Below are 26776 nucleotides of genomic sequence, written 5' to 3'. Positions count from 1 at the left end.
AATTTCGCGAGGGCGTTGACATCGATTTCATATCCTCGTATGATCGCATTTGGGGCTCCAGTACTGGAAAAAGTAGGTAGACGAGACGTTGACGAGCTACGACGACCGAGCCAAAGTCTCATGCTAATTACGCGTTTTCCTCCGTTTCAATTGCGGGCGATGATACACGCACGTGAGTGCATTCGGAAAATTAGTTCGTGACGGTGATATAAACTCAACCTCGAAAGAATGAAAGATGAAATTTATAAAAAATATTATCGGCAAATAAATTAATGAGACGTCGAGATATTATACGCGCTATTATATCACTATGTTCTTAAGTACAATAAGCACTTGCTCGTTAAATTAATTCATTTTAGTTGCTTTTTAGTTTTAAAGATATTTAAAAATATATCTTAATAAATATAAGAACATTTATTTTTATGATTAAGATTTTTCTATTCGCTATTGTTGTTTTTTTCCGCGTATTGTCGAAGCTTTATTAAAGAACTATTCAAGATTATTCTGAATAAGAATATTTTATAGAGAACAACTAGGTACAATGGCCCTTCCCGAATGAGACAACCGCGAGGTATCTTTACGCGAAATTGCGATAATTATGCTAATCTTCGAACCGCATGCTGACGCACAGTGAAGCTCAGCACAAGTGGGATGTCTCTACTTTCACCATTATCGTAACGGTATCCTCCGGTATCCTAATTCACCTTTGCGTGTCCCACCAGTTCATTCGCCGTATCGAGTTCGCTCTATATTCATTTTATCTTTACTATACATGTATAATGTTACCTTGCTTATGCATGTGGGCGCGCATTCGCCTTCCAATCGCAATGTATCAAACATATTCCTACTGAATGATAATTAAGATAATAATTATACCATGAAAATTTGAATATGAGAATCTCTTTGCATTTTAAAGTATACAAAAATGATTTAATAATCTATTAATTTATTTCAATGAAAAAGAAAACGATATTTTTTATACGTGTGTCAAAATTTGTCGCATTTTGAGAAACGTATTAATGAGAAACATATTATTCGACAAATTGCACAAATTGTATTAAGTTATGTCTTTCTAATTGCCCAATGTTTTATACTTACTTATCGTGTCTGCCAAAAATTTATTAATCACTCACGCCGTTAATATCGAAATCCGTGAAATATGATTCTGCGGGAAAAAAATGATTTTGCAGTATTTGCAATATCATTAACTTTTATCATCGAGTTTCATCGACAGCATGTAGACAGTATATAAGTAGCGTAAACTGAATAACTCATACAATATTTATTTCAATGGGATTAGAATCTCTTTGCTAGAATCGTGAATAACGTGGAGATTGAAAGCGATTAATATCTCTCACAGGCGAAACGCTCGAAAGTACCGATATAATTATTAAACACACCCATCTCTCCGTCTCGCATAATCATATGCGCTCGTTAGAGCAATTATTTCATAATTGTGAAATTGTACTCTCTAATTCAAATTTCATCGCTACATTTCTCCTATAAATATTTCTGTCAACCGGGACCTTAATTATTCCACCGCGACTATATATATATCAGTGTTCTCGAATGCGATATTTTTTTTCAATTATCTCTTGCATTTTGTATTCCGCGTAAGAAGGCACATTTGTAATGTCAGCCGACAAAATGGAAATAATGAAAATGTCTTGGGAATTCTAAGACTGAAGAAGCTGCAAAATATCCTCGTGTTAATTAATTATATTTATGCTTCAAGTTTATATTGTCGTCGCTCATAAATTTCAATGATTTTGTAGATTCCTTTTCTAATCTTACGATATTAATTTTCACTCGTTTTTCTCCCACTTCTTTTTTCCCGAAGAAGAGAGGTGACTCGATTGATCGCGAAGATTAAATTCGGCAACTGACAGGAAATTCAGTGAACAATTATCCCTTGAAGAAATGAGAAGAGACTCGTGTTATAAAATGAGGCAATCACGGATCTCGATGACACAATGAGAAGGGTATCGAATACTTCATGAGAATCGAGTTTGTGTGACGCGCGAATCGGGATTCCAGCGCCATTTTTGGAGCACGCACACGCGTGTCTCTATAAGTATTCGTATTACGAAAGTGAACGTTGTCGGGGAGATTAGTCATCGGCAGGATTTTAATAGGCGTCGGCCAATTAAGTCGGCGTCCCGCAGACGCAGACCGCACGAACACCGGCACAATTAATCGTGAATACCGACGACAATTACTAAGACGCGTGCCGGATATGTTTGTAACTCTATATGTATATGCGTACATTTGTACGCATGTATACTTTACGAGAGAATTCTCGTGAAAATATCTCGTGACGCGCACCGCGGAATTTGTGCTAGCGGGCAATTAAAATCAGCGTCTGCCAAACAGATTTCTCACGTCGATTTATGCGCACTTTGTCATCGCATCTTGTCGCAGATCGCATTCTCTGAGCTCACCGCTGCATAAAGAATCTTCGCCATACTGCGATACAAAGTTGCTTTCACGAACCTTTCTTTTTTTTTTGTTCCAAAACGTGAGACAAATGAAGACTGTTGTCACGAGCATTTCGTGTCAGTGAGTTAATTATTCGCGTATGTGAAAGACTGATTTTCAATCTGTGCATATACTTATATATATATATATTTTTTTTTTTGGAAAATAAGTAAGAAGGATATGGAATTGTGAGGATGACATTTAACAACAAAATTGCGTATACGAATCATCGCGCTAGCTTTGTATGAATTCCTGTACTTTTTATTTTACGCTCGTGTAGACTCGATAGGCTTTCTCTTTCTTCCTGCGTTAGTCGAGATCATATCACGTTCTTATACTAAGAACGTATCGTAACATCATATCATAATATCAAAGATGAAAATTAAACGTTACATCGCATTATATTCAATGAAAATGTTTATGTAACGTGAAAGTGTTTGGAGAATGCATTAAAATTTAATTAAATTAGTAATACAATGCAGCTCAGTTGTAATAAAATTTAATTTTATATTCAACAATGTCAGGAATCTCGTATTCTACTCTGAAGATTACAATTAAATGTATTTATTTTTTGGCTTTGTGATTCACGTATCACAAAGTCTATGACAATTGCAAACATGAAGCAGATGTCATATATAACGTTTATTAGTATATTATTAAATATTACAGGGTGGAAATCGAAACGCTCTTAAATACGCAGACGAGTATTTCATTCTCGGTCGATTCTCGTCTCCGTTTAAGATAATAATATGTTTCTACGGAGTACCGATTATTTCTCGCGGTATTGATGATGAAATAGAGCATAAACGAAGTCAGAATGTATACGCAGAATATCCTTCGCCATTGATAGCGTTTTCTTTTAACGTGTGCATAAAATTTGCATGTCATTAACGAGCTCCCAAATTCCATGCACGCAGCATCAGTTAGTTAGTTAGTTAGTTCGTCCATCATTTGCTCTAAACGTTGGTTCGTTTAAGAGTCGAAACTCATCGGGAACTTTTTTTACACTCGCCATTCTCAAACGGCAAATATTTGTACGGTGCCGAGTTTTGCCTTCGCTTTACGCAACGATTACTTTGGAATCTATTACTCGTAAACGAGAGAAACAGTCGGTTCTTGATCGTAAACAGTCGTAAAGAAAGTATCAGGAAAAAAATACAAGGCCGTAGGTGCGATAAGTTCTGGCCAGACTTTATCGACGGGAAGCATTTACCGATCCTTCTTAATTTCCACGGCCAACTTTATCGTCTCAATGCCGACGCACCGACCTCGGGCTCGTTTGAAAATGCCGCGTACTTTCAATGACGAGATCTAGTGCGATAATAATCGTGAGAGCTATGCAAACGTTGTAAACGCCCGATTACTTCTTTTTTTTTCTTCTGCACCATCGCCGGAAAATCGCGGGTCGTTAAACCCTCCGGCTGCAACGTACTCTGGCTGTAATACATTGTGCGTGACATTAAATAGTTGCTTTACGCTTGTCTAGAAAGCAGATAGAAATTTATTGCGTCTTTAAGAAGATACCGGTGTCCGTTGCGCACTGCGTGAGCTATTGCAAAATAACAATATCACCGTCTCGGAATCGACCGAACGGAAGACTTCACCGCGCATTCGTCCAATTTTCCACTGTCAGTATTATTACACTCTTAATCGATTTTCTCCGACTGTTTCGTTACGTAAAAGTTATACGTAAGACAAAAATTGTCTGAGAAATTCTTACTCCGCGGAATTCCATTTCCAAAATTTGGACATAATTGATGATAAGTATTGATTTTTTCTCAACGAGTGTCCGGCAAGTGTCTAATTCGAAGATATGAAATTTTACAGTTTTGTTACTGATATTTTTTTATTCCAATCAAAATTGATTTGGGTTTTAATATCTTTGGATAGAATTTTTATAGAAATTTAAAGTTATCCAGAACTCTTCCTAATTTCCAGTGAAAGTGTTTTTTTTCTTTTTAATATAGGCAAAAGAAGAGCCAATAATGTAGCAAAGAAGTTTAATTTAAATCATAAAATTTATATAACAATTACAAAGGACAAAAACATACGTTTCGACTCCGCTCGAGTCATTCTCAATGTTGTAAACTTATTCAAACATCATTATAAAACAAATATATATATAATATTACAAAACTTATAATTCTAAAATACATATTCTTCATTTTTGCGCTGCGAGTAATATCGAAAATCAAAGTAGTAAGAAAGTAACTCTTGTCAGTTATATCAATAAAATTGTTGAGAGTTCATTAATAAAAAAAGAGAGAAAAAAACGCAGGAAGATGGTAATACATATCGTGGTAGAATACATTAGTTTTTAAGCAAATTTGCAAGAGTAACGAATATCTGACTTTCACGACGTCGGATAATACAATATGTTTCATTATCATTTATTAATTTTTTTCTTTTGCTCTTATTATATTAATAATAACATAAACTTTAGGAATAATTTTTGTCTATTTTTGTGACAGAAAGAAGTAATAACAGTTACAGATGAAATTATTTATCCAAAACTGTGTCTGTCTTACAAAATTAACGTATACAATCCTAATCAATGGTTTATCTCGCGACTTTATTATCATATTTGGCAAATATATCAAATTTTAGCCTTCATATATATCATAATGCTTAAACAATGTATTAATGCACAAGATTAGTATCTTACTTGAAGTGATTCGTAAGGTCAAATTGCTCATAAATCGGTCCCGTTATCATGTTGCGATTATGTAGAGTTTTATCAAGATAGATGCGCAGGTCGACTTGAAAGATGGCCTAATCCATTATTACACGACAAACCTTCCTCTTTTCACATTGGCAAAAGCCGCGATCGTTAAATCAACACACGCACACACGTAAAACCACCCACGCGAATCGTCCTTGCCATCGTCGGCGCATTCATCTCGCCTTTTTTGTTTAGAAAGGATCATCCTGATGACCTAGAAAAAGAGGGACAGTGGGTGTACCTTTTTTATCTTCTAAACAATTAATGTAGCTCTTTTAACGTTTAGCTCTGCTATGTCAATTTTCTTTCCAATTTTTTCAAGTATGCAAAGGAAGAGTGGATTTTTTTTTTTAAGCTTTTCAATATAATTTTCATTTTTATGATGTTTCCTTCTGCAATAATTTGATTGATTGTAGTAATTTTTTCTTTTATTTTTATAAATTACATCTGTAGTTATAATAATTTAAAAAATGGGAAATCGCATATATAATTACAACTTTGGATTAGAATGGAACACTGAGTAAAAGACAGTGTCATTTTTAGCACTAGACTTCGATATTTTTCAAATAGAGCTCGTTATATTGGGTCATCTAAAAAGTATCCGCGGTTTTTTGTCACTAGATGTGTGTTGATGGTCATATATCTAGTGACAAAGTACCGCGGATACTTTTTAGATGACCCAATATTATAGTGCCAGTATGAAAGGTGAGAAATCTTTACGGAGATACCGGCCATCCGGAAAATCTATTTTTGATCGTGTACGAACGGCACGATGTAACGTAATGCGCGGTTACGCGATTCGGAATGACGCTTCTAGGAAATTCATTTTCGACGAGATGGAGATCAGTGGCCCCTTGCCATTGGGTCAGGCAAATTTAGACACGCCGTGCACGCACAGCGATCGTGCGTCTGTTCTCGCCGGAGATTCACGCGAGCGTCGAAAGTGCATTATCGGGATGGACAATGACGTTGAGGTAATACATCCACGATCGGCTAAATCAAACAACTTGGTATCACTCAACCTGGTATAAGTCGAGAATCGTGGATTTCGCAATGCACATTTCTCTTGGACAGCTTATAGAAAATCTTACGCCACACTCCGTTGAATTGTCGATGATAATAAACGAGCGGCATAATATATGTGTGTGTGGAATTCGCCATTAATAACACATACAATTCGTTGTCCTTCGGTAATTGGAATTTACGAATAGCCAAACATAGACCGTCACGTTTGCGGATTTGTATGCGCGAGTATTTATGGCGGATTTTATGGCGTCAGAGCCAATCTAATTTATAGTTCGCGGTTGTCTAATTTATTATTCTCCGGTTGTGAAAAAATCCTTTTTCTTTCTTCGATACCAATACGGAAAAATGCATTTGGTGACAAGATTTTTTGTGTAAAGAGGAATGTTTTGACGATCCTCACACAGTTTATGAATCATAGTCATGGATGCGCGAACCGAGACGTAAACGGAACTTCTTGCCAAACCGGGCCACGTTGAAATCGTCGTTGAATGAGGATAATCACCGCCTTCGCAGTTAAGTGTTGTTCACGCTGCTAATCTCGCAACTGCTATTAGCGCAGAAATACGATAGACACGGTGTGATGATCTAGGGGAGTGGAATTGCCTGTAGGGCCGCATGTGTCCTTAGGAATGGGGCCGTTATGCACATCTATATGTGATTCATCTAAGTCTGTCTCATCTATTACCGGAATTATGTATCACATGTCGAGAACATACCTATTGTACATGTTCTTAAAAAATATTCTTGTTATATTCGTTGTGATTAGATTGAGGTTGATATTTTAGATCATATAATTGCAATGACAATTCTGATTTGACAAAAGATTTATATAATTCTAATAAGTTTCCTTGATTTATATTTTCTATTAAATTTCTCTAATAATTAATGTTTTTTTTTTATTTTTGCATACAAATATTTGTGAGCGATAAATTGCTCAATATAATATCAACTTTAATCTGTTAATATTTTTTAATATTAGTTATATAAAAAGAAAAGTAAGATGTACTTTCCAATGTTCTTGTTTTCCTGTACTCTCGCTTTAATAGTTCGTATTGTTCTCAATGATGAAGCTTCCTACGTCCCTGCATCTGTGACTAGATCACATAAAGCGTAAACAGTGTCATTAAGAGCTTTAGCCTCGAAACTTAACTAGCGGAAATTCCGTTGAATCTGCACTTCCTGTCACTTATTTTACAGGTCACAGCTTTCTACTAAGAAGAATAAAAATTGTTTTGTTATCATCGCAGCAAAGTTTCCGCGTATTTGCTGATGCAATTTCTAGCACAGGAGAAATCTTCTCTTCTTTTTCTTTATTTCCTCCGAATTTAGTATAAGTATAGTTTCGATAAAAACATAAATTACGAAAAAGATTTTGAACCTACGACAATAACTGACAATGGGAATACTATGGTACACATGAACCATGATGCTAAATCATGCATGAAATAATAAAAGTAAACTCTAAAACATTATACATCATTTAATTCATTTAATTGACTGTCTTATATTATATTTTGATTTATTTATATTATAAACGGTTTTATTTTTAAAGTCTTGGTTGTAATTTATTTTAATTGTAGCTTTTTTCCAAGATTATATAAATCCTGATGTATACTTCTTAAATATAGAATATACTTCTAATTTGTATGACTTGTTAAATCTTTGATTTTATGAGTTTTTAGTTCTGTATATATATATGTTTTTTATCACTAAAATATGGAGCCATAACAATTCGTAAAATCTTATAAGTCCCGTGCGTTTTATAAATCCTTAATTCCAGCTGGATAGCTTTAGGAATGCTGTTTACTACCATAGATTCTATCCTTGATGCCGTAAATTCTACGAAGCTTTGATTCTACAAATCCTTAACTTTGCATATACTTTGTTTTGTAAATCCTTAAATCCTCCCTCTAATAAATCTTCACACATATATGCGCGATGTCAGTTGACATATATTTCTCACAATTATCTAATATTTTGATTCGAAATCGAGATATTGAAAATAGATCATCCCATGTGCTGCAATTAACTTTAATCTCGCGTGCGATCTTTCAGTGGACCGATTAGTTTCCGATTATCGCGGTCACACTTGTCATTTAAAATGCAGAACTCCACGTCGAAAATTCTCGCGTAGAACAATTTCAGTCGGGACGATGCTTTTCAAGATCACGCATGTTAAATGCAACGCACGCGGCTGAATCGATCACGCGCGCTGAATGACGATTTTTCATTCACACTTGTTCTCACGAATCCTTGAGTAGCGCACGATCGCTCTGAGCAAAAGGGATCTCTCGTCGATGTCTACGCTCACACAGTTGCGTTTATTTGTTGTGTCGTAGTGGTTGTCGCGGTTCGTTTCGATTCTTAAGCGAAAGGTGCGCGGTTCGGCGAATCGGTTGTTCGGTCGTTCTAACACTGGGCGAGGCCTGCACATGTTCACACAACGCATAAATACTTTTTGCTATTCTCGTAAATACATTGACGGTAGCTTTAAACTTCACGCTAGTGACATGTGGTGGTGGCACGTCAGCGCGGCATGTATACTGTCTTTTTCAAAGATGCAACTTTTTTCATTCGAAATAAGATTAATTCGCAGTAAAATTTGATTTCTCAAATTTATGAAATTGATTTTTAATTAATTTTGTTTCCTTGATTTATTTGATTTCTGATTTTATCTATTATTTAATTATCTCGTGCAATTAATTAAAAAACATTATATTTAATTTGTATAAATTTTTAATGATATTAATTTTTGTAGAAAAACGTAAAAAAATATTAATACTCGATTGGTATTCTACTTTTATGTTTCATATGATTTGTTAAATATAAAGTGTGGCGCTATTCCGTTACAAGTTTTATCAGTGCATGAAATTAAGGACACGTTTCATCGTTACAAAATAGAATTTTGGTACGAACATATTACGTCAGCGATGTGGCGATATTTTGAAGCGACCTATATTTTATAGGCATAACTATATACATATATATATATATATATATGTGTGTGTGTGTGTGCGCTTACACTGCAGTCCATGCCACCTCAGAGTAAATCTATATATAGTTACCGAGAATATGGCCTTCGTTCTCTCCGTTACATGACAATCACGACTCTCAAACTGCTAAAAACCTATTGGTTATTGACTACTTTTTAAAAAGTCTAATTTGTTTACAGATATTCTCGCAAATTTATCTTACAACTTATCTCGAAAGTGAAATTTTCTTTACCAGTAATTCGTAATTCCGGTATGATTTCTCTTTTTTCTCTTGTAAAATTAAGATTTTACTTTTACATTTTTTATTTTTTAAGTACCTTATAATTATAAATGTTCACTTTGCGGAAAATAAAAAATTTTTTCAAATTTATGTTATATTTATCTATAATTTTTTATCTATGACTATTTGCTACGTTTATCCATGATTATTTGTTTTACTAATATTTAATTTAAATGCAAATAATTTCTAAAGTTACTTGCTCACGCGATTGGGAGCCTCTGTTATAAATTCTTACAAGACAAGTGTGACATTATCCCGACGGAGGTAACAACGTACTATAACGAAATGCCTCGGGAGAAGTGGACTCTATCAGTCAGACAATGTTTATGAAATAATGTCGGACACACGCTTGACTCGAGTAATCATCTGCCGTGGTCATTCTATTCTAATTCTCCTCCGGCGTGGCTGAATGAATAATGACAGTGGAGATGTGATTTACTAAAGTGACAAATTTAACTCGAGTAACGAGCGATGGGTGCTTAAGCAACTAGTTGTGCAAGCAGCAGGAGGCATGTACTGCAAGCGCTGGTGAACATCAAGTGGAAGCTTCTTTAGCTTCTTTGTAATCATGTAAAAAAATAATGATTAGTAATGTTATAAAATACGCTGGTAACGCACACATACAACAATCAGAACATAACATTTTAAAAGAATTTTGTTCAGAATGGAATTTAAGAGTAAATTTTTGTTTTTTCTTTATTCAAAGCTTTTTTTAATTTACGAATATTTTTTTTTTTTTTCTTATTAAAGTGTTTCACATTTTATGAATTTTTATAAAATATGAATCGTCGTCTCATTTGATCAATCTAATTATGTAGAAATCTGAATTTACAGTTTTTACAGGAGATAAAATTACGAATTTGCAATTACATAATTTTTCAGATTTAAAAGTCTTTAGTAATGTAATTCGTGTAATGTAATTTCAAGTTTAGCTGCTTAATCTCAATTACGAAGATAAACGGGCTTTTGATGCGCGCGTTTTATATAAATTTCTCTCTCTGTTAAGCACGAATATCTTGACGAATGAGAACCGTGTAGCACATTATTCAGCTTATTCCGCATTTGTACTAGTCTTCCGTTAAAAGGAAATTTTTTACATGCACACACATACACGGAAAATTGTATCACGAAGATTTCGGTCTCTTGTATCTACGTGCGTTTCTATTGCACAAAACGATTAGTGGTTTCTTGTGCATTATCTCGGAGCAAATTTTCCGCAGTCCGTCTCCTGATGAAATTAATCCACAACCGCTCGATTCCTTCTCTCGATCTCGATCTCGGACTTAGCAATTTTAATTGTAATAGACTTAGGTCATAAAAATTTTTTTGAATTTTTAGTAAATATTTGTATTATAAATAAAATAAGTACAATTTTTACTTTTCCAATATTTAATTCATTTATATACGATCTTTTGAATAACATATTTTGAATGAATTTGACAGGCGGATATTCATAATCCGTTTTTATTTTAAGACTGTCTTAAGTAATATCTTAAGATACTAATACGGCTTTGTGACTGATTTGTGACATCGTAAGACCGTACTGAAGACGATCTTAAATATAAGAATCGATGAATATAGGTTTCTTTACATTTTCTTTCTAATTTGCCTCTTCATTCTTGTTACAGTTTAATAATAGTATGGAAAATAATTTTTTAGTTACATAAGATTTGGATTCTTTTAATTGTAAGTTTTTTTTTTATATTCTAGGAAATATTTTATCCTTTGGAGCTCGAGAATATGTTGGGAGTTCTAAATTCACTACTGCTCACGCAAAACAGTCCACTCTCTTCCGTCTCGGCAAAATGCCCTGGCTTGTGATCGATGTAACGACGCTCATTGTCTGGTAATGAGGTTGGGAGGGACAGGATGCTCGTGCATGCGCGTTTCGTATCGTACGAAGTGTATACTATACATACGCACGGACACGTACTTGCCTATTTAACGCAGCCGATCCATCATCTGTTACGACGGGCAAAAAAAACCAAAAAATGTGTTCGAAGAATCCGTTTTATTGGTCTGCATACTGGTCTGGTGCAAGCATATCCGTAAATTCCATGGAGCACGCGTCCGCGATCATTGAGTCGCGACTCTGCTGTCGATTATACATGTCATATACACGCGATTCATGCTTGTACATCATGCACACGGTGCGTCGATCGCGGTACTACATTACGGGGAAAGTGCAACGACATCGACAGGTGATTCACCAAACAATGAAGAGCGATGGAATCGTCGGCGACGGATTCGCGGGGAAATTAGTTAGACGCGCTGCACAATGTAGTCTCTTTTCGATCGTATCCCGATTCGAAACGCAAATCCTGCGAATCTTTTCAACTCGTGGAGGTAAACCTTGCGAAATGTTGACCGAAAAGAATGCGGGTGCGGTGTCGTTTCGCGCATACGAAATCACTGGGCCGAATAATTGGACGAAGAGACGGTGTGCCACGCCGAGAAGAAAGTAAATTCTGGGAGCCATTCTGAAAGAATCATTTCCGGCTAGCCGAATGAACCGTATCGTTCGACACGTCCATTCAATTGTTACCTTTCCTTCGTAAATACTTGAATACTACTCTTTCTACTAGGAATCTTTCTATTGGAAATCTTGTTTTGTCATTCTAGACTTAATTTAAAAAACAGATGAAAATGTTCAGTTTTATGTATTTATGAATTCAGTTGTTGTTCTTTTATTTCATTTTATAACTACTGAACTTTAAATGGTACGTGTATTTGCAAAGAGATAATTTATCCTCTTGAGAATTTAATTGTTCAATGCTCTATATATATTATAAATAACGTATAATAATTTTGGGTATATAGTTACGAAACTAACTGTCTGAACAGTGCGCCATTATACCGATTATTTGTCTTTCAGTTAAAAATTGTAGTTGTTGACATATTTTATACATTTCGTTGGACTGTTGCTCAATTTTTGAATATTCTTTTCTAATTTATGCAAATTATTATTTATTACATTATCTCTATTAATCTTTAAAATGAAAACTATCAACGACACATACATTGAATATTATTTTTATTTAATACCTTCGCGATAATCGTAATTGTAATTCTATTTTGAAATTTTAAATCTCTTATAGAAGAAGAATATTTTTTTAGTTCATTTTTTTATTTTTTTATTGATTACGGCAATACTTGAGATCTTTTTAAAAGACAACCGACATTTATGCTAACGTTTATGCTAACGTTCATGCTATTGATTCGTAATATCATTATTTTCTTAATCTTTATTCGCGGAAAAGAGGCGAAGAGAATAGAAACGACTCAAGACTGCTTGCAAAAAAAAATCATTGAATATAAAAAGAAGATAAAGAGAAAGATAGAAAAAAAAAGAGAAAAAAGAGATAGAAATGATAGGAGGGATGTAAGTGCTATGTACATTGGAGTAAGAGAGAGACGTAGACCGGTATAATTATGCAATTTAGATTCAGCTTTACGATTCCGGTTTGGCTTTATTAAAAGCGAGAGTGGACGCGCGGTCTCCTCTCTCCGATCGAGAGTACGTACATGTGTGTGCGTCGCCAAGGGAAGGGATAACGCGTTCTCCGCATAAATACAACATCGGAGAATCCCGCGAGGACATTACTCCCCGAGATGCTGCCATGAATCTTCTCGACGACGCGCGTTATACTCGCGAATTTGGTAAGTTCGCGCAATATCTCTTTCAGATAAGAATTACAGGAAAGAATTACGGTTATACATATATTGCGTGCGTACATAATGTAGGATGAGGATACTCGAAAGAGATGGATGTACGTATCAATAGCGGGATGAAGAGGGATCGAGTACATGGACTGATGAAATGCAAGTCACAGATAACTAGACAGAGAAAATACACACTTCAATTTTCTTTCGTCGCGAATGCGAAATTATATGACTAACGATGCACGACGATTCAACGACTCATCGTCGTTACGTCGTTTTAACGAGTTCAATGCTGTTGCGGGGTCACGGATGACCGACACTTTCGTCAGTATCGTGGGAATCATTAGTGACTGGCAGTTGTACAGAGAATGTCTTAGATCGGACGATATTTTAACAATAGCTTGACTTTTTTTCATTGTTTGATTCATTTGTTATTGGAATCATTTTAATAAACAACTTTAGCCGCTGTTACGAAATAATCCATGAGAATCTTATTATTGGCACAATATAATTTTTATTAGAGGACACAGCTTCAATATAGATACATATTATTTTAATATGTATCTCAACTTATATATTTTGAAATTATTTTGAAATTTTTCTTTTGGAACTAAAGTGAATTGTTGCGTCACAGCAATGACATTAATGTAAATGATTTTATAATTTGACAGTTAATAGATACTATCTGATTTTAACTGATAATTAATTCTTTTTTTCATAAATGTAAAGTCACGATATTCACGCAACTCATTAAACACTCATTGACGGCTTGAAAATAAACATATGTGCGAATATGCAGAGATTAGGAAATTACAAAGTCCGTTACAAAGGCGCGACGGCGCGTTAATTAATAATAAGGCTTTTTTAACGGCGACCCACTTTGTATTATTACATTCGTCTGGATCTGGCCGAAAAGAATGCGCTTATCTTCATTACGTATGTTGTATGTAAATCGCCGAATGTCTGACTCGGCTGCATCATATTAAAAAAGCGGAAGGGAAAAATTACAATCTGATTAACGGTATACTTAAAGTGTAAGCCTCTTTACTGCCGGATTCCACCGAATCATAGCGATCGTATCGTCGATCCTGGGGATAATGCGATCGTAACGTATCATCTTCCTTAATTTATCTTGCTCTTTCTCTTCTCCTGCCCTTCCTTGACACGAGACAACGATTATTCGAACATGAAAGGAACTTTGTGTTTACCAAGATTAGAAACAAATTGGCGTCCGATGTCGGGGAGATTGGATAGCTCAGTGCTGGAATAGTTGCTTGTCAAATAAAAAATCTGGATTCGATTCCCGGAATTATCTTATACGTGTATAATACTAGAAATTTTAAGTGATTATTATATTTTATTGGAATAGAAAAATACAAAGTATATTAGAAATATGAACTCTTGATTCCAAGATAACTAAATGAAGATAAATAAATTTAAACTTGAGTTAAGATTTAAATATGTATAATGACAAATCATTAGTTGTACGATTTTTTTCTTCAAATTCGATAAAATATTGATATATAAAAATTGTAGATGTTAAATTGAGATTTTCAGTCTGGCAATGCTTTAATAATTCTATTATTACAGTAATTAGCCATATCGCAAAAATACTATTAAATTGCATTATCGATGTTGTAGGGGCATCGATAAATTGTCACCGATGGCATAAGGTTACTCATAAGATTGTAAACTAAGGTTGGGCGGGCAACAAGCAACGGTAATGCGACGAAGAATTACATTCCCGTTTTTCATCGTGTTGATTAAGATACTTCAGCCTCACTCATTTAATCATGAAAATGGTCGTTTGTTAAGAACGACATGTTATCCTAACCTTCGATTCCCAGTATTATATTATATAACGGTCGAATAATTTTGCGATTTATATAATATTATAACTGGACTTCTTGTCTGTCATTACAGTTATCTATATGTAAACTTCTAGTGGTTTTGAACCAAAGAGAAAGTTTAAGAAATAATGCACATATAAAATTTAAGAAGTAACGCAGAAACTTTAATTAAGATTATTTTAAATTCTAATGATAATTTGAGGAAAGGTAAAAAATTCTACTGATGAAAACATTTTTGCAATCTTATGGAAATTGTCCTATTTTCTTTTTACTATTATTTTACACTAGATGTTTATCTTGAAATTTTAAAGATTAATACTTGTAATAGCAAAATGAAGATGAACTTTTGTCTGTCTTTTTATAAAAACAAATTTTCTATAAAAAATATACATATGTATAATAGAATCTGTGAAATTAATTAACATTCTCTTAATATAAAAAAAATAATGACACTTTCAGCAGCATTCTCTCTCTCTCGCTCTCTCGCTCTCTCTCTCTCTCTCTCTCTCTCTCTCTCTCTCTCTCTCTCTCTCTTCATAGTTCTACAGTTTCTTATAAAAATTAAAAAAAGTTTCGCCTGTTTTATATCGAAAAACCAAAATTGAAGATATAGTGCGCTAATTTCACGAATCTAACACGATACTTCTTCTCTAAAGTCCACAAAAAAGATAAATATTTTCACTTGTAATAAAACAGTTCCCGTTAGTACTTCTCGAATTGTATATAATTTTTTTCTCAATATATATAATTTGAAAACAAAATTCCAACAATTACCAATTTTAATACACTTTAAATATCAAAGACAGCATGATACATGAAGAAAAAGTGGAAAAACAATAGAAATACACAATACGATTACTTGTTTGAATATTGTATGATGTACGCACGTCTGAAGATTCAAAAGAATTAATTTATACTTTAAGAAGCTCTTGGTTTCAACTGACAGCTCCATCACCCTCAGGTCGTTAAATCGTGAATTTGCTGTGTAAGAAAACAACTGTACTTCCACTGCATCTTGTACATATACCAGAATTTCTGAAGAATTCGTGCGAATTATGGCCGCGCAATTATCATATTATAAATATTCATATGCGATGCAAACGCTTGGGGAGTCGCCTTGTGTACGAATTGCTGGACCGCAAGAGGCCACTGAAAGGTCGACGTACGATCTTCTGCAATGTAGATTTTCGGACCCTCGAAATTTATCTGATCTCCCTTTTTTACACCGCCGCATTGTCAGATCGTAAATATCGCGCGGACCCGGTTTAATTATGCGCTGTTTTCGCATTTCTCAACCGAGATTTCGGTGATTAACACGCCGGGGCTACCGTGCGAAGTTATGGGATGTCCGGTCTCGACATCCGACGCTTTTTGCAAGGCGAGTCTTCCTCCGTGTAATTAGGACATTCCGAACTTTTCGTCTTGCGAACAGACCGATCTTCCTCGTACAAAGGAGATTTCATCAAATCAATTTTGCAGAAAATATCTAATTTTCTAACGTATTTGACAGAATGGTTTTGTTGTTTTTTCGGCTATTTTTGGATTTCGTTAATTTAATGCGTGTCTGCCTCTGTCATTAATTGTACTTAAAGGTGAGATAACAAGTATGAATTTCTATCGTTATTTATTTGGTAAAGTGTGATTGCGGATTACATGTATAATAAATTACGTGAATTATAAGTTCTATGAAGTTATGTTAATGTCTTTTGAAATATATTATATAAGGAACTAAAAATTTTTGGGGAAGAATTCTATCCATGCACTGAAATAAATAAATTCAATGATGGTTTGATTCGAGAATAATTAACGATATTTTTGTACAATAATTCGTTTTTTTTTTTATTACAGTTATCAGCTTCATCGCCTGGAGCTATTTCTTCTGTGGTCGCCCCGATACTTTTGAAATATCGAGTTTGCAGACCTCGATTGCTGCTTGCTGGTTCAAGGGCTGAAGTCGATCCTGCGGCCGATGTAGCTCTTCTACATGGCGAAGTTTTACTTATCGAGGATTCTGCAAGGCAATTCAATGCAATCGGAGGTAATTAATCCTTGCTTTTTACATATTTTACATACAACCTTGATTTCTCTTAATTTTAAGAAATTATGTTATATGTGAGAGAGAGAAAAAAATCAAGTTTGTTAAATTGTGACTTAAAGGTTTAATTAAGATTTATAGTATAATATAAGATATTTATGCAATTATTATCCACGTGAAGATGATCGCTGACATATCATTCTGACGAAATCGAATTGAAATTGTTTCGCAGACACAGATCGCAAGTATAGAGCTACAGAGAAGGTGTTGCACGCGGAAGAAGAGTATCATGAAGTATTGTGCAGCGCCAAAGAATTATACGCACGTCCGCTGGCACGGAGTTACCCCGAATTTCACGATGTTATCTTTCAACCTCTCGCAGATCTGTCGCGAGTCAGCGCAGAACATTGTCAGAGGGTGAGTAGTACAATTACGTTACAATGCAAATTTGGCATATTGAGTTCAAAGCGACATATGTAAAATCGCAAGAGAACTTTGAAATATTGAATCGTGAAATATCTGAAAAGATACACAAGATTTAAATATAAGTGCGAGATCTACGATTTGCGCTATACGTTACTGAACGCATGAGCGTTCTTATCGACGGATTAGACCCGAGTAAATGAAAGGTACGTTGAGCAATTCCGTGGGAGATGGCGGCACGTGAACTGACTTACCTTGCTAGACACCTGTTACTTTTGCGAAGCCTTTCTCCATCCATCGTGTGTCACAATTCATAGCACGAGTCACCGCAACCTTTCCGAGAGAAACAGAAAAAATATGACAAATGCTAAGGCCTAGTTCTACCAATATAATATTAATTTTAATCTTGGTTCAACTCTCATGTTTTTTTAATTCCAAGAATTACATTGATGAAACTGACTATAAATGATTAAAATTGCGATAAGTCGGACATTAGTATGAGCTCTGATATTATTGATCCTTCTTTCTATCTATTAAGATCGATATTTTAAAAATCAATCATTATTTAATAAAATCAGTATGAAGTGTCTTTTGATATATACGATTTTATTATTAAATGTTTTAGTGATCGAACCTTGAATTAAAATGTTGATTAAACAATGTTCTAAGATCAAATGAAAGTAGAAAGTATCGGTGTAGTATTAAAGTTAAATTCACGAAAATCATTTTTATTCGTTTATTATCGAGAAATTATCAATGCTTCGATATAGAAATCGTAATCGAGAGAAAGTATACAGTCTTGTACAAAGCAAAAAATGAATACTACGATATGCCTATTTACTTGCCATATCAAATGTACATGGTTCCAGTTAAATGCAAATTGTATATAGTTATAGACAATCTAAGAATATAACGTCTATTTAAGTTATAATTCATCACAGACTATTTTCAAATAAAAAAGTGCGATATTGCTGCAGCAATGGCTATATTTTTCAAGAGCAATCAGCTCGATCGAGCAAAAACTTTTGAATTAAGCTGAATTAGATAACTTTCTGTCATTTCCTATTTTCATTTAAACTTGCAACTGCGGATCAATAAGTAAAAGCTCAATCTCAAAGCCACGTAAGTTGGTTTCATGAATTTAAAACGACAATTCGCGTGTTTTCTAAAAGTGAGTCGACAGCTGACAGTGCGTACGAATATATGCTGATAAACAGATGCGATTTCTGGTCCCGGTCTCAACAGCGGTAACCGCAGTAGGATCTACAGACATGTAGATAGCGCAACAGTGGACGTGTTTTCTTTAAAGACAATAAAGAGAGGATACCTGTCCTTCGGATGTAAATACAAAGCTGCGCCGGCGGAGAGCTGGCTAACGAGTCGGGATGAGCGATGACGGTGGTTAGCACCCTCATAAATATTGACTTTTACAAGACGACGAGCGGCGTATGTACGGGTCTCGAATCGCGACGACGGCACTACCTTAGTACCTTGGAGGCTGCGCCTCGCAAGCAACAACCTCGTAAAGTGAAAAACGTCCGCGGAGATCGTTGCGCGGGATTCGCGAGGCGAAACCGAGGGTGGAAACGCCTACCTTCTTTATTCTGCGCTCTCAACATTGCGGCCATCAATAACAAAGTTGCTGTGCAGATTGCAAAAACGCCGCAAAAATCGGAGGTCTCTCTCGTGCTCCCCCTGTTCCTCCATCTCTCTATTTCTCTCTTGATTTTCCCTCGCGGTGAATTGTGTTCGCGTTCGGGGATCCTGTACCGAGAGAGAGATTATTGCGGGCCGCCGGATATTAATTGCAGCGACTTATGATCTCCTACGCTACATTCGTTTTATTTTCGTCCTGACTCGGGCGGAGTGACGTTTTAAGCGGTGCTAACGGCGGCAGACCTTGGACCAGCGTGCGATACGATTTACATTTTATTTTAATGAGCGCATTAAATGGTTATCGGTTACTTCGATCGGTCTGTTCGTAACCGTCGCTGTTCGCAGAGATGATAATTTCGAGAGAAAAATTTCACTCTGATGGGGGATGCTACATGCGATCTTCGTTCTCGTGACTGGCCAACTTCCTTTTAGGGCGAACATCATGATTAAGACGCTATCTTCGCCGCGGACTTAACTTTTGTGAATCGTAATCGACAGATCGGATCTCCTTGAGTTTGCATCCGAATTGAATCATAATTACTTTTTATTAATGATATTTCCCTATGATTTATTACAATTAACGTGTATTCTGAATTCTAATGACATATAAATATGATTATGCATATATAATATGATTTTATTTGTTTGTTAAGGAAAACCTTTTTTATGCTTATGTATTAAAAATTATTATTATTGAAATTATTACTATTAAATTAAATTTAATATCAAGCTTTTTTCTAAATCAAAGCAATAACTTGTTGCGTAATATTAGTAACGAGATTTATCAATTATATAAGATCGATGAACATTTGTTGCTTAATTCTCGTATAATAAAGTGACGTTTTATCTTGATCGAATTTTGAATAGAAAACGCTATACGGATGAAATTGGTTTAATTTGGTTGAAGGAAGCGCAAGCCAAACTTTGTATTTCACGTGAAGATTTACCGCAGAGCGTTTACTAAATTTTAGTGTTGTAAAGATGATGTTGCGCCTTGCGAGTTTCTCGACGCGATACAAAAGTACGAGGCCTAAACCGCAGGTTAATTAGCGAAAACGCTCGAGATCGTTCTCGCCATTCTCGTGGAGAGCATCACGACCAATCTTTTCTGTCTTCGTCTATATACACGTCGCTCGCTTTTTCCCGAAGTGCTCTTTTTATTCGCAACCCGTTGCCTGTTCCTCGTTGCTGCAATTTCACTTTGGAGGCACCTCGTGGTCACTGAGAGGGCAATTAGAAGCAATCGCGCATCTGGAAGACGAAGGAGAGACGTTTGTCTACCTTTCCTCGTCTCTCCTTTTATCTCTTCTTCCTTTCTTTCCACCTTTTTTCTTTTCTCTTCCTTGATAGACACGGAATAACAGAGGCGTTTCTGCTTTATTTGTCTCTTCAAGTAGCTTCAAAAGGATTCTTTCCATGGAGGTGGAACTGGCGAGAAAATGTCCCTTCGGTATTGCTCCCTTAATCTTTCACGATACTATATCAGGAAATAAACATATTTGATGTAGAATTTATTTAGATCAATTCTCGACTGATTATATTGATTGATACGTTTTCACATTCTTTAATACAAATGTTTAAAATTGGATGAGGAATTGAAGTCTTCATATTTGCTGTTTAATTTTGTTACATATTAAAGTAAATTTTTACGAAATTATTTTTTGATGAGTTCCATTTTTTTTTTAATTATATACATAAAATAATCTTTCAGTTAAATTATTTGGATCACTATATAGTGTTAAGAGACAGTTCGAATAAATATGTCGAAATGATTTCTTTCGGCGAGTAAAAACAATTTGAGCACGCGATAATTCAGAAATTCGATAATGATCTTCCTTCTTCTCTTCTTCGAAGAGAATCCTTAGCAAGCGCCATTCGAAGTTTCGTTAGTTCTTCAACAAAGAAGTTTCAGTCGCAGCGAGCATCTTTTTTTATCGAATCCTTGTTATTTTGACTGACGAGTCCAGAATTTTGAAGAGATAGAAAAAGAGAAAGGGAAGGACGGCCCAGCCGCGTGCTCTTCGTCCTGTTTTCGCTCGTAGCATCGCCGCTGTCGTAAATTACGTTTTTGTCGCACTGCAACGCAACGCTACAGCAGTCGTGGTCGGCCGTTGCGGTGATGCAATGGAGAGGAGAGCTTAATACGATGGCGATGCGATGCGATGCGATGCGATGCAGGTGCGTCGCGTCGCGTCGCGAGAATGCAGTGCGACGCGCCATCCGGAGACCAACGCCCTTCTGCATCGTTTGTATTTTTGCGAGCATGTGAGGCGATTAACTTATTTATCGCGGCAGCGGCAGCGGTAATTAATTCGCTTGGGAATCATAGTTTCAAGAGATCGGTCGGGCAGAGATTAATTGCCGCGATTGCGGCCGCGCCGTGCGATGCACGGTTCGCTTTCGCACGTTTTACCTCTTCACATCGCACACATCCGGAGTAGTAACGCATGAGTTAACAGTCTATCGAGTTTGTTCAATTTTTACATTAATGTTTTGAATTCTAATATTGAGAGATTGGCCCTTTTTTTTTTGGAGAAAGATCTACTTTTAATCAGGATTCTTTTCAATCGCGTGTTCTTGTTTTTCATTAATTTTAAAGTTTTTTATGACATTGTCTTATATTGAGTGCAACAAATGAAAGTTTAAAAACAGTTATATTTAAATTTATACTCCCTCTCTTTTCTTTCTCAGATTTGAGATAGCATTAAATTCACAACACGTAACGTTTCTTTAAGTATTAAAAAAGGGAATCGATGGCTCGAAGATTGTTGAGAAAACAAATTGCAATTAAGACTCGTTAAAAACTTAATGGATCGCATCTGTACTGTGGAAAGCTGGTGAAACCGAGTGTTTAAAAGTTTATAAAATAACGGACGAAAAATTTGCGCGCTACACCGTCGGTCAGGCCGGTTGAAGGTGGACGGGCACTGCACCTGCAGGGCAATGCCTCTTCTTCGTCGGTCAGACCGCGCGAGAATGTGAAAGCTGCACCTGAAACCGGCGGTTTTGCACTGAGCGCGATGACACGTTTTGCCCGGATCGCTCTTCTTGCGTCCCGTTGTTGGAAGATTGCGGTGAGAGTCGACCGACAGATTCGCGTGTTTCGGGAATCGTACACGTGGTGAGACAAGGCGAGACGAAACGAGGCGTGGCGAGGCGAGCGAGCATTCCAGTCGTTGATCAATTTTAGCGAAAACCTTGACCCACCGATTTATCCGGAAGTCCTTCGACTTCGTCGCGGTGAGGAACTGATTCAATTTCGTTTTTGGAGCGCGATGAATTAGCAGTTTGTCTATATAGAGCGCAAATTACTGCTTGTCAATGTTACACCTTGATCGAACAGTCGTCCTGTTACGACTTTAAATCTTAATCAGAGTCGCTGACATCGTCTATTGAAGTGACATCTGATAAAGTTTTTATTGATTATATAGCTATTTTCTTATATAATTGAAAATTTGATCCTGCACTTAAATTTGTAAATTTTTTTAAATATTATTATTGTTTATTATCTTATAATGATATTAATAATATTTACTAACTTTAATATTTTCTTATTAAATAAATTATGGTAGAAAAACGAATAATGATCGCTAAAGAAAATCATCATATTCTCCAATCAACTTGACATTTTAAAAATGGTATTTAATAGCGATATTTATCTTACTTAACTGCAAAACAATTTATGCCATAATTCGTATTTGATTTTGAGAAATTGACTAGACTGAGAATTATAAACACGGGTAATTTTATTCGCATTAAGACGATGCTTGCTGCAATCGATCTTGTTTTTTCTCGTATTTTTCGTATTGTAGTGAAAAAAGATATGGCGCAGTGGAAAGTGGAACACCTACGGCTATGCGAAAGGAGGAAAAGGGTCGGATGTACCTTAAAGAAAGTGAATGATCGTTGTCATGGCATTTATCGGGAAAGTGAACGAAGATACCGGATCACCGAGAATGGTTTTGATCTCATCGTCTAGAATCTCATTTTTTAATACAAGAGAGAGATGAGGACAGATATTTCTCAGAATTGAATTTCTATTCGCTGAATGTAACACACGACAGGCAACTTGTTTTTTGTAAGACGCCAATTTATACTTTTAAGTACTTTAGACTCGTATAAACTCTACATTATATCTTTTTATTATACCTTTTTGTAATTATTTTAGTTTTATAAATTATGATACATAGAAATATTTTATAAAAAAAGATGTTCTTGAAAATCTTTTTTCTAACTTTTTTAATGATAGAATTTTAGATTTTGCTTAATTTTACTAAATTTAGTTCGTTTTGTAATGTATAAAATAGTAACAGAAAAATGTGTTCTTCGACTGCCGTTTTAGTCGTCACGTTTCCGTCGTCAATGTGAGGTCAACGATCCAATTGTTAATAATTAGATTGAAAGCGGCACATCTAAAGATCTCCGTCGTTTCCTTGTTTACTCGCAATGATACTCGCTGGCAAGACAGACTGTAAAAATCTAAAAATGTTTTCAAACGACACCGCGGCGCGGCGCAGAAATTACTCACGCTTAATATGAGTCTTACAATACAACAATTTTTTGTTATTATTTCCTCAGTTTCTGTATCAACCGCAAGCTTATAAAGCTCATTAGAGATTATGCGAAAGTATACATCATGTTGGTCATCTCGGAAGGCAGGAAGTTTAATAATCCAATTCTCTGTTCGTCTTCGTCTTAGATTATTAGTCGCAACACCGACAAAGAAATTCCATTCGTTAGATTATATGTATCATAACGCGAGTCTGCGTGAGCTTTTAGTGCGAGGATAAGGAAGCGGCTGGGAATGTAACTGTAGAAAGAAACCAGGCAAGAGATATAAAAAAGATCAGTCGCCGGAAGGCTTAATCGCACTTTGGAGCTGCGCCTTTTAGCGACGACACTTATTTTTAACGTGCCTTCGCCATCGTGGACGAGACTTGTGGACGAGCTAACAGAGAATATCCGACGACAGTATCGAAAAAATGATAAATGTCCCTATTCGACGATTCGTCCGTGTCCCATCGCTAATGGGACCATCCTTATCATTTCTGCGAGTTGCCAATTTTTTTTTCTTCTTCTTCAATCATTTGTAGGAGAAAATCTTAGAGAGAATGAAAAATGAGCTATTTTGTATTCTTCGTTCCTCCTTTTCTTAGAAGCCATTAGGATAGTTGAATTTATAAAAGGATTTATAATAGAAAATTGTTACGGTCATATATAATAAAAACATACATTAATATTACTCCTTGTCAAATCCGATGATTCTTCAGTAGAATATTTTACGAGCGAATAAATCACAGCAACTAATCTTAATAAAATAGTTTGAAAATTATTTTATTCGAGTTAATTCAAGGGAGGAAGATTCAAGAAATTTTATAAACCATAACGACCGTTTGCAAATGTTTAGGATCGCAGAATTTTTGCAGTCTGATTGTTGCTAAACTCAAAGATGCAAAATGCGCGTAATAAAGAGCGATACACAGTCGGTTGAAATGCGCTGTGTGAAGGCTCAGAAAGCCGCTCGACCATATTTCGTAGCTAGTTAGTTACAGTTAGTCCAATACGTGGGCTTTCACACGTCGCACGTCTCGTTCGGTGAACGCATTCAGTTTTCAAGCTCGCCGGCGCATCGCGAACTGGAGACCACCAAAGGATTAGAATTCTCACGAGAAGCATATCGCCGCGTAATAGCTGTACGTGGATAATTTATAAGATGATCGCACTCGTGACTAATCATTCCAATGTATGCACACTGAATGAACGTATCTTGACGCATAATTTGTACTCACCAGTAGACATACCGTTACATTTTGGTTTTTAAATTTCTCTAAAATTTTAGAAATCTCTTCTTGATGTAAAGGAAAGAAAAAAATTGTTTAAAAAATACCTATTTACGCAGGTAATAATTCGAAAAATAATTATTTCTCCATCACTGTTTTTCATATGGATTCTTTACTTACTTGTTCTTTAATTTTATTTTTTTCATGATTTTGTTTTTAATGTACATTTCTTTCAATATATATTTTCTTTTCAATGTTAATTTTATTACTAATACGATCAAATATTTTTTATCTAATATATCAAAATTTAAGACAATTTTTTCCTTATCAATTTTTGATGCTCGAGGCTCTCGCTCTACGTTAGTTAAATACAGAATGTTGTTCGTGTCTGTTGGTCGATCCTGTACATTAATCAAAATCGCGATCTCTCAACGAACGCCCTAGGAAATCGCGTTGAAACGTTCTCACCGGCGCGGCGCGCTTTAACCTGATACAGGAGAAAGTGCGTTTCGTGGTATACACGCGCTCGCACATTTCGTACGAAAAAAAAGAAGAGGAGGAGGAGGAAGAGGAAATACGAGACCTTTTCCTTCCGATCTTTTGATCTAAGACGAAATGGACAATCTTTAATCACTATCCTCTCTAATCACCGTGATATGTTAATTTTGCAGCGTTTCGTGACAGGTCGATTACGATTTCTAATGCGATTAGCATTTTTAAATCGAGCATAGTTTTGATCCGAATCTTAAAATTTACGTTCGCTTATGATATAATAGAATTCCATTACGTATTAGACATTCGTTTATTGATATCGCGAAATTGAAGGTGAATTGAAGGTGAGATTTTATCGAATGACGCAGCAATAAACAGATCTTGTATCCCGGATCTATAAATCTCTGCTTTCTCACAAATTTCTCTTCCGGTTTCTCTGCGGCGATATTTCTCGATACCAATGATATATTGTGTCATACATCATCGTACGTTTTGTATGTAGATCTTTGATTTTACGGTGTAATCTTGTTTCGCGGATCCCACGTTTTCGTTTCCAGGCATTTATTGAACAGAGATTTCCTGATATGCAAGTTTGATAAAAAAAAAACCTCGTACGGTTACAAAGTAATCCAGGCATGGTTAATCGTCAGCGATATCATTGCTTGCACACGCCCATGTTACCATTGTATGCGATCAAACATTGCGCTCGCGATAATCCCGTATGGAATTCGCATTCCATTGGCGGCGAATTCCGCTACCTTTTTGTAGGGGTAGCAGAACCCACAAGGTTGGACCGTAAATAATTTCCATGAGCAGCCAGCGATATAATTTTTAACAGTCTATATCTATAATACAGCTAAAATTAAGTTAAAAAATAATTTTCGTAGAAGAATAAAAAAAAATAGTATCTGAAACTCTTAAAGAGAATAAATCACACAGGATTAGATTATTTTCTTTTTGTTATATTAGGAAAAATTATAATTCTAGTTAAGATAACTATGACTTGGATTGATATGCTTAGAATCTTCTGGGTTCGTTGCTTTTCAAAATTTGTATCTTTGCATAGAATCTATTTTTAACTTATTTTATAAAGCAACAATTTATCTTCTACGGCATCACTTCTCGTAATGAATTCAAGAAGTGCCACAAGCATTCTTATGCTACACGATTTCCGCCGCCCATGTCGTATTGCATTCCGGGTACATACGTCATGTGTGCATCATCGTTCGCGTTTTCTCCCGTTGCTTTCCGCATCGCGGCTCACTCTTCTCGACAGGCTGGAACGGGAAGAGAAGGGCGACTCCTCGATGGCGAGATCGAGCAAGGCGGTCTTACAACATTATTAAAGCGTAAGTAAAAGCCGCCGATCGGTCGTGCA

General features: G+C 35.7%; 1 protein-coding gene across 3 annotated transcripts in view; it reads left to right on the top strand.

The window, feature by feature from the left end:
• LOC105153557 (rho GTPase-activating protein 20) overlaps positions 1–26776 on the top strand; it is a 197537-nt gene that overhangs the window by 29056 nt on the left and 141705 nt on the right. For all 3 annotated transcript variants that reach the window (XM_087406343.1, XM_087406344.1, XM_087406341.1), the window contains 2 exons: positions 16861–17050; positions 17280–17464. In XM_087406343.1, coding sequence (XP_087262469.1) covers positions 16861–17050; positions 17280–17464 — 375 coding nt within the window. The remainder of the gene's footprint in view (positions 1–16860; positions 17051–17279; positions 17465–26776) is intronic.

The sequence above is a fragment of the Acromyrmex echinatior genome, chromosome 5, assembly GCF_024713525.1.
Source record: "Acromyrmex echinatior isolate Ae372 chromosome 5, ASM2471352v2, whole genome shotgun sequence".
Taxonomy (NCBI): domain Eukaryota; kingdom Metazoa; phylum Arthropoda; class Insecta; order Hymenoptera; family Formicidae; genus Acromyrmex; species Acromyrmex echinatior.
Note: the sequence above shows the minus strand (reverse complement) of the source record. Positions and strands in the feature narration are given on the sequence as shown.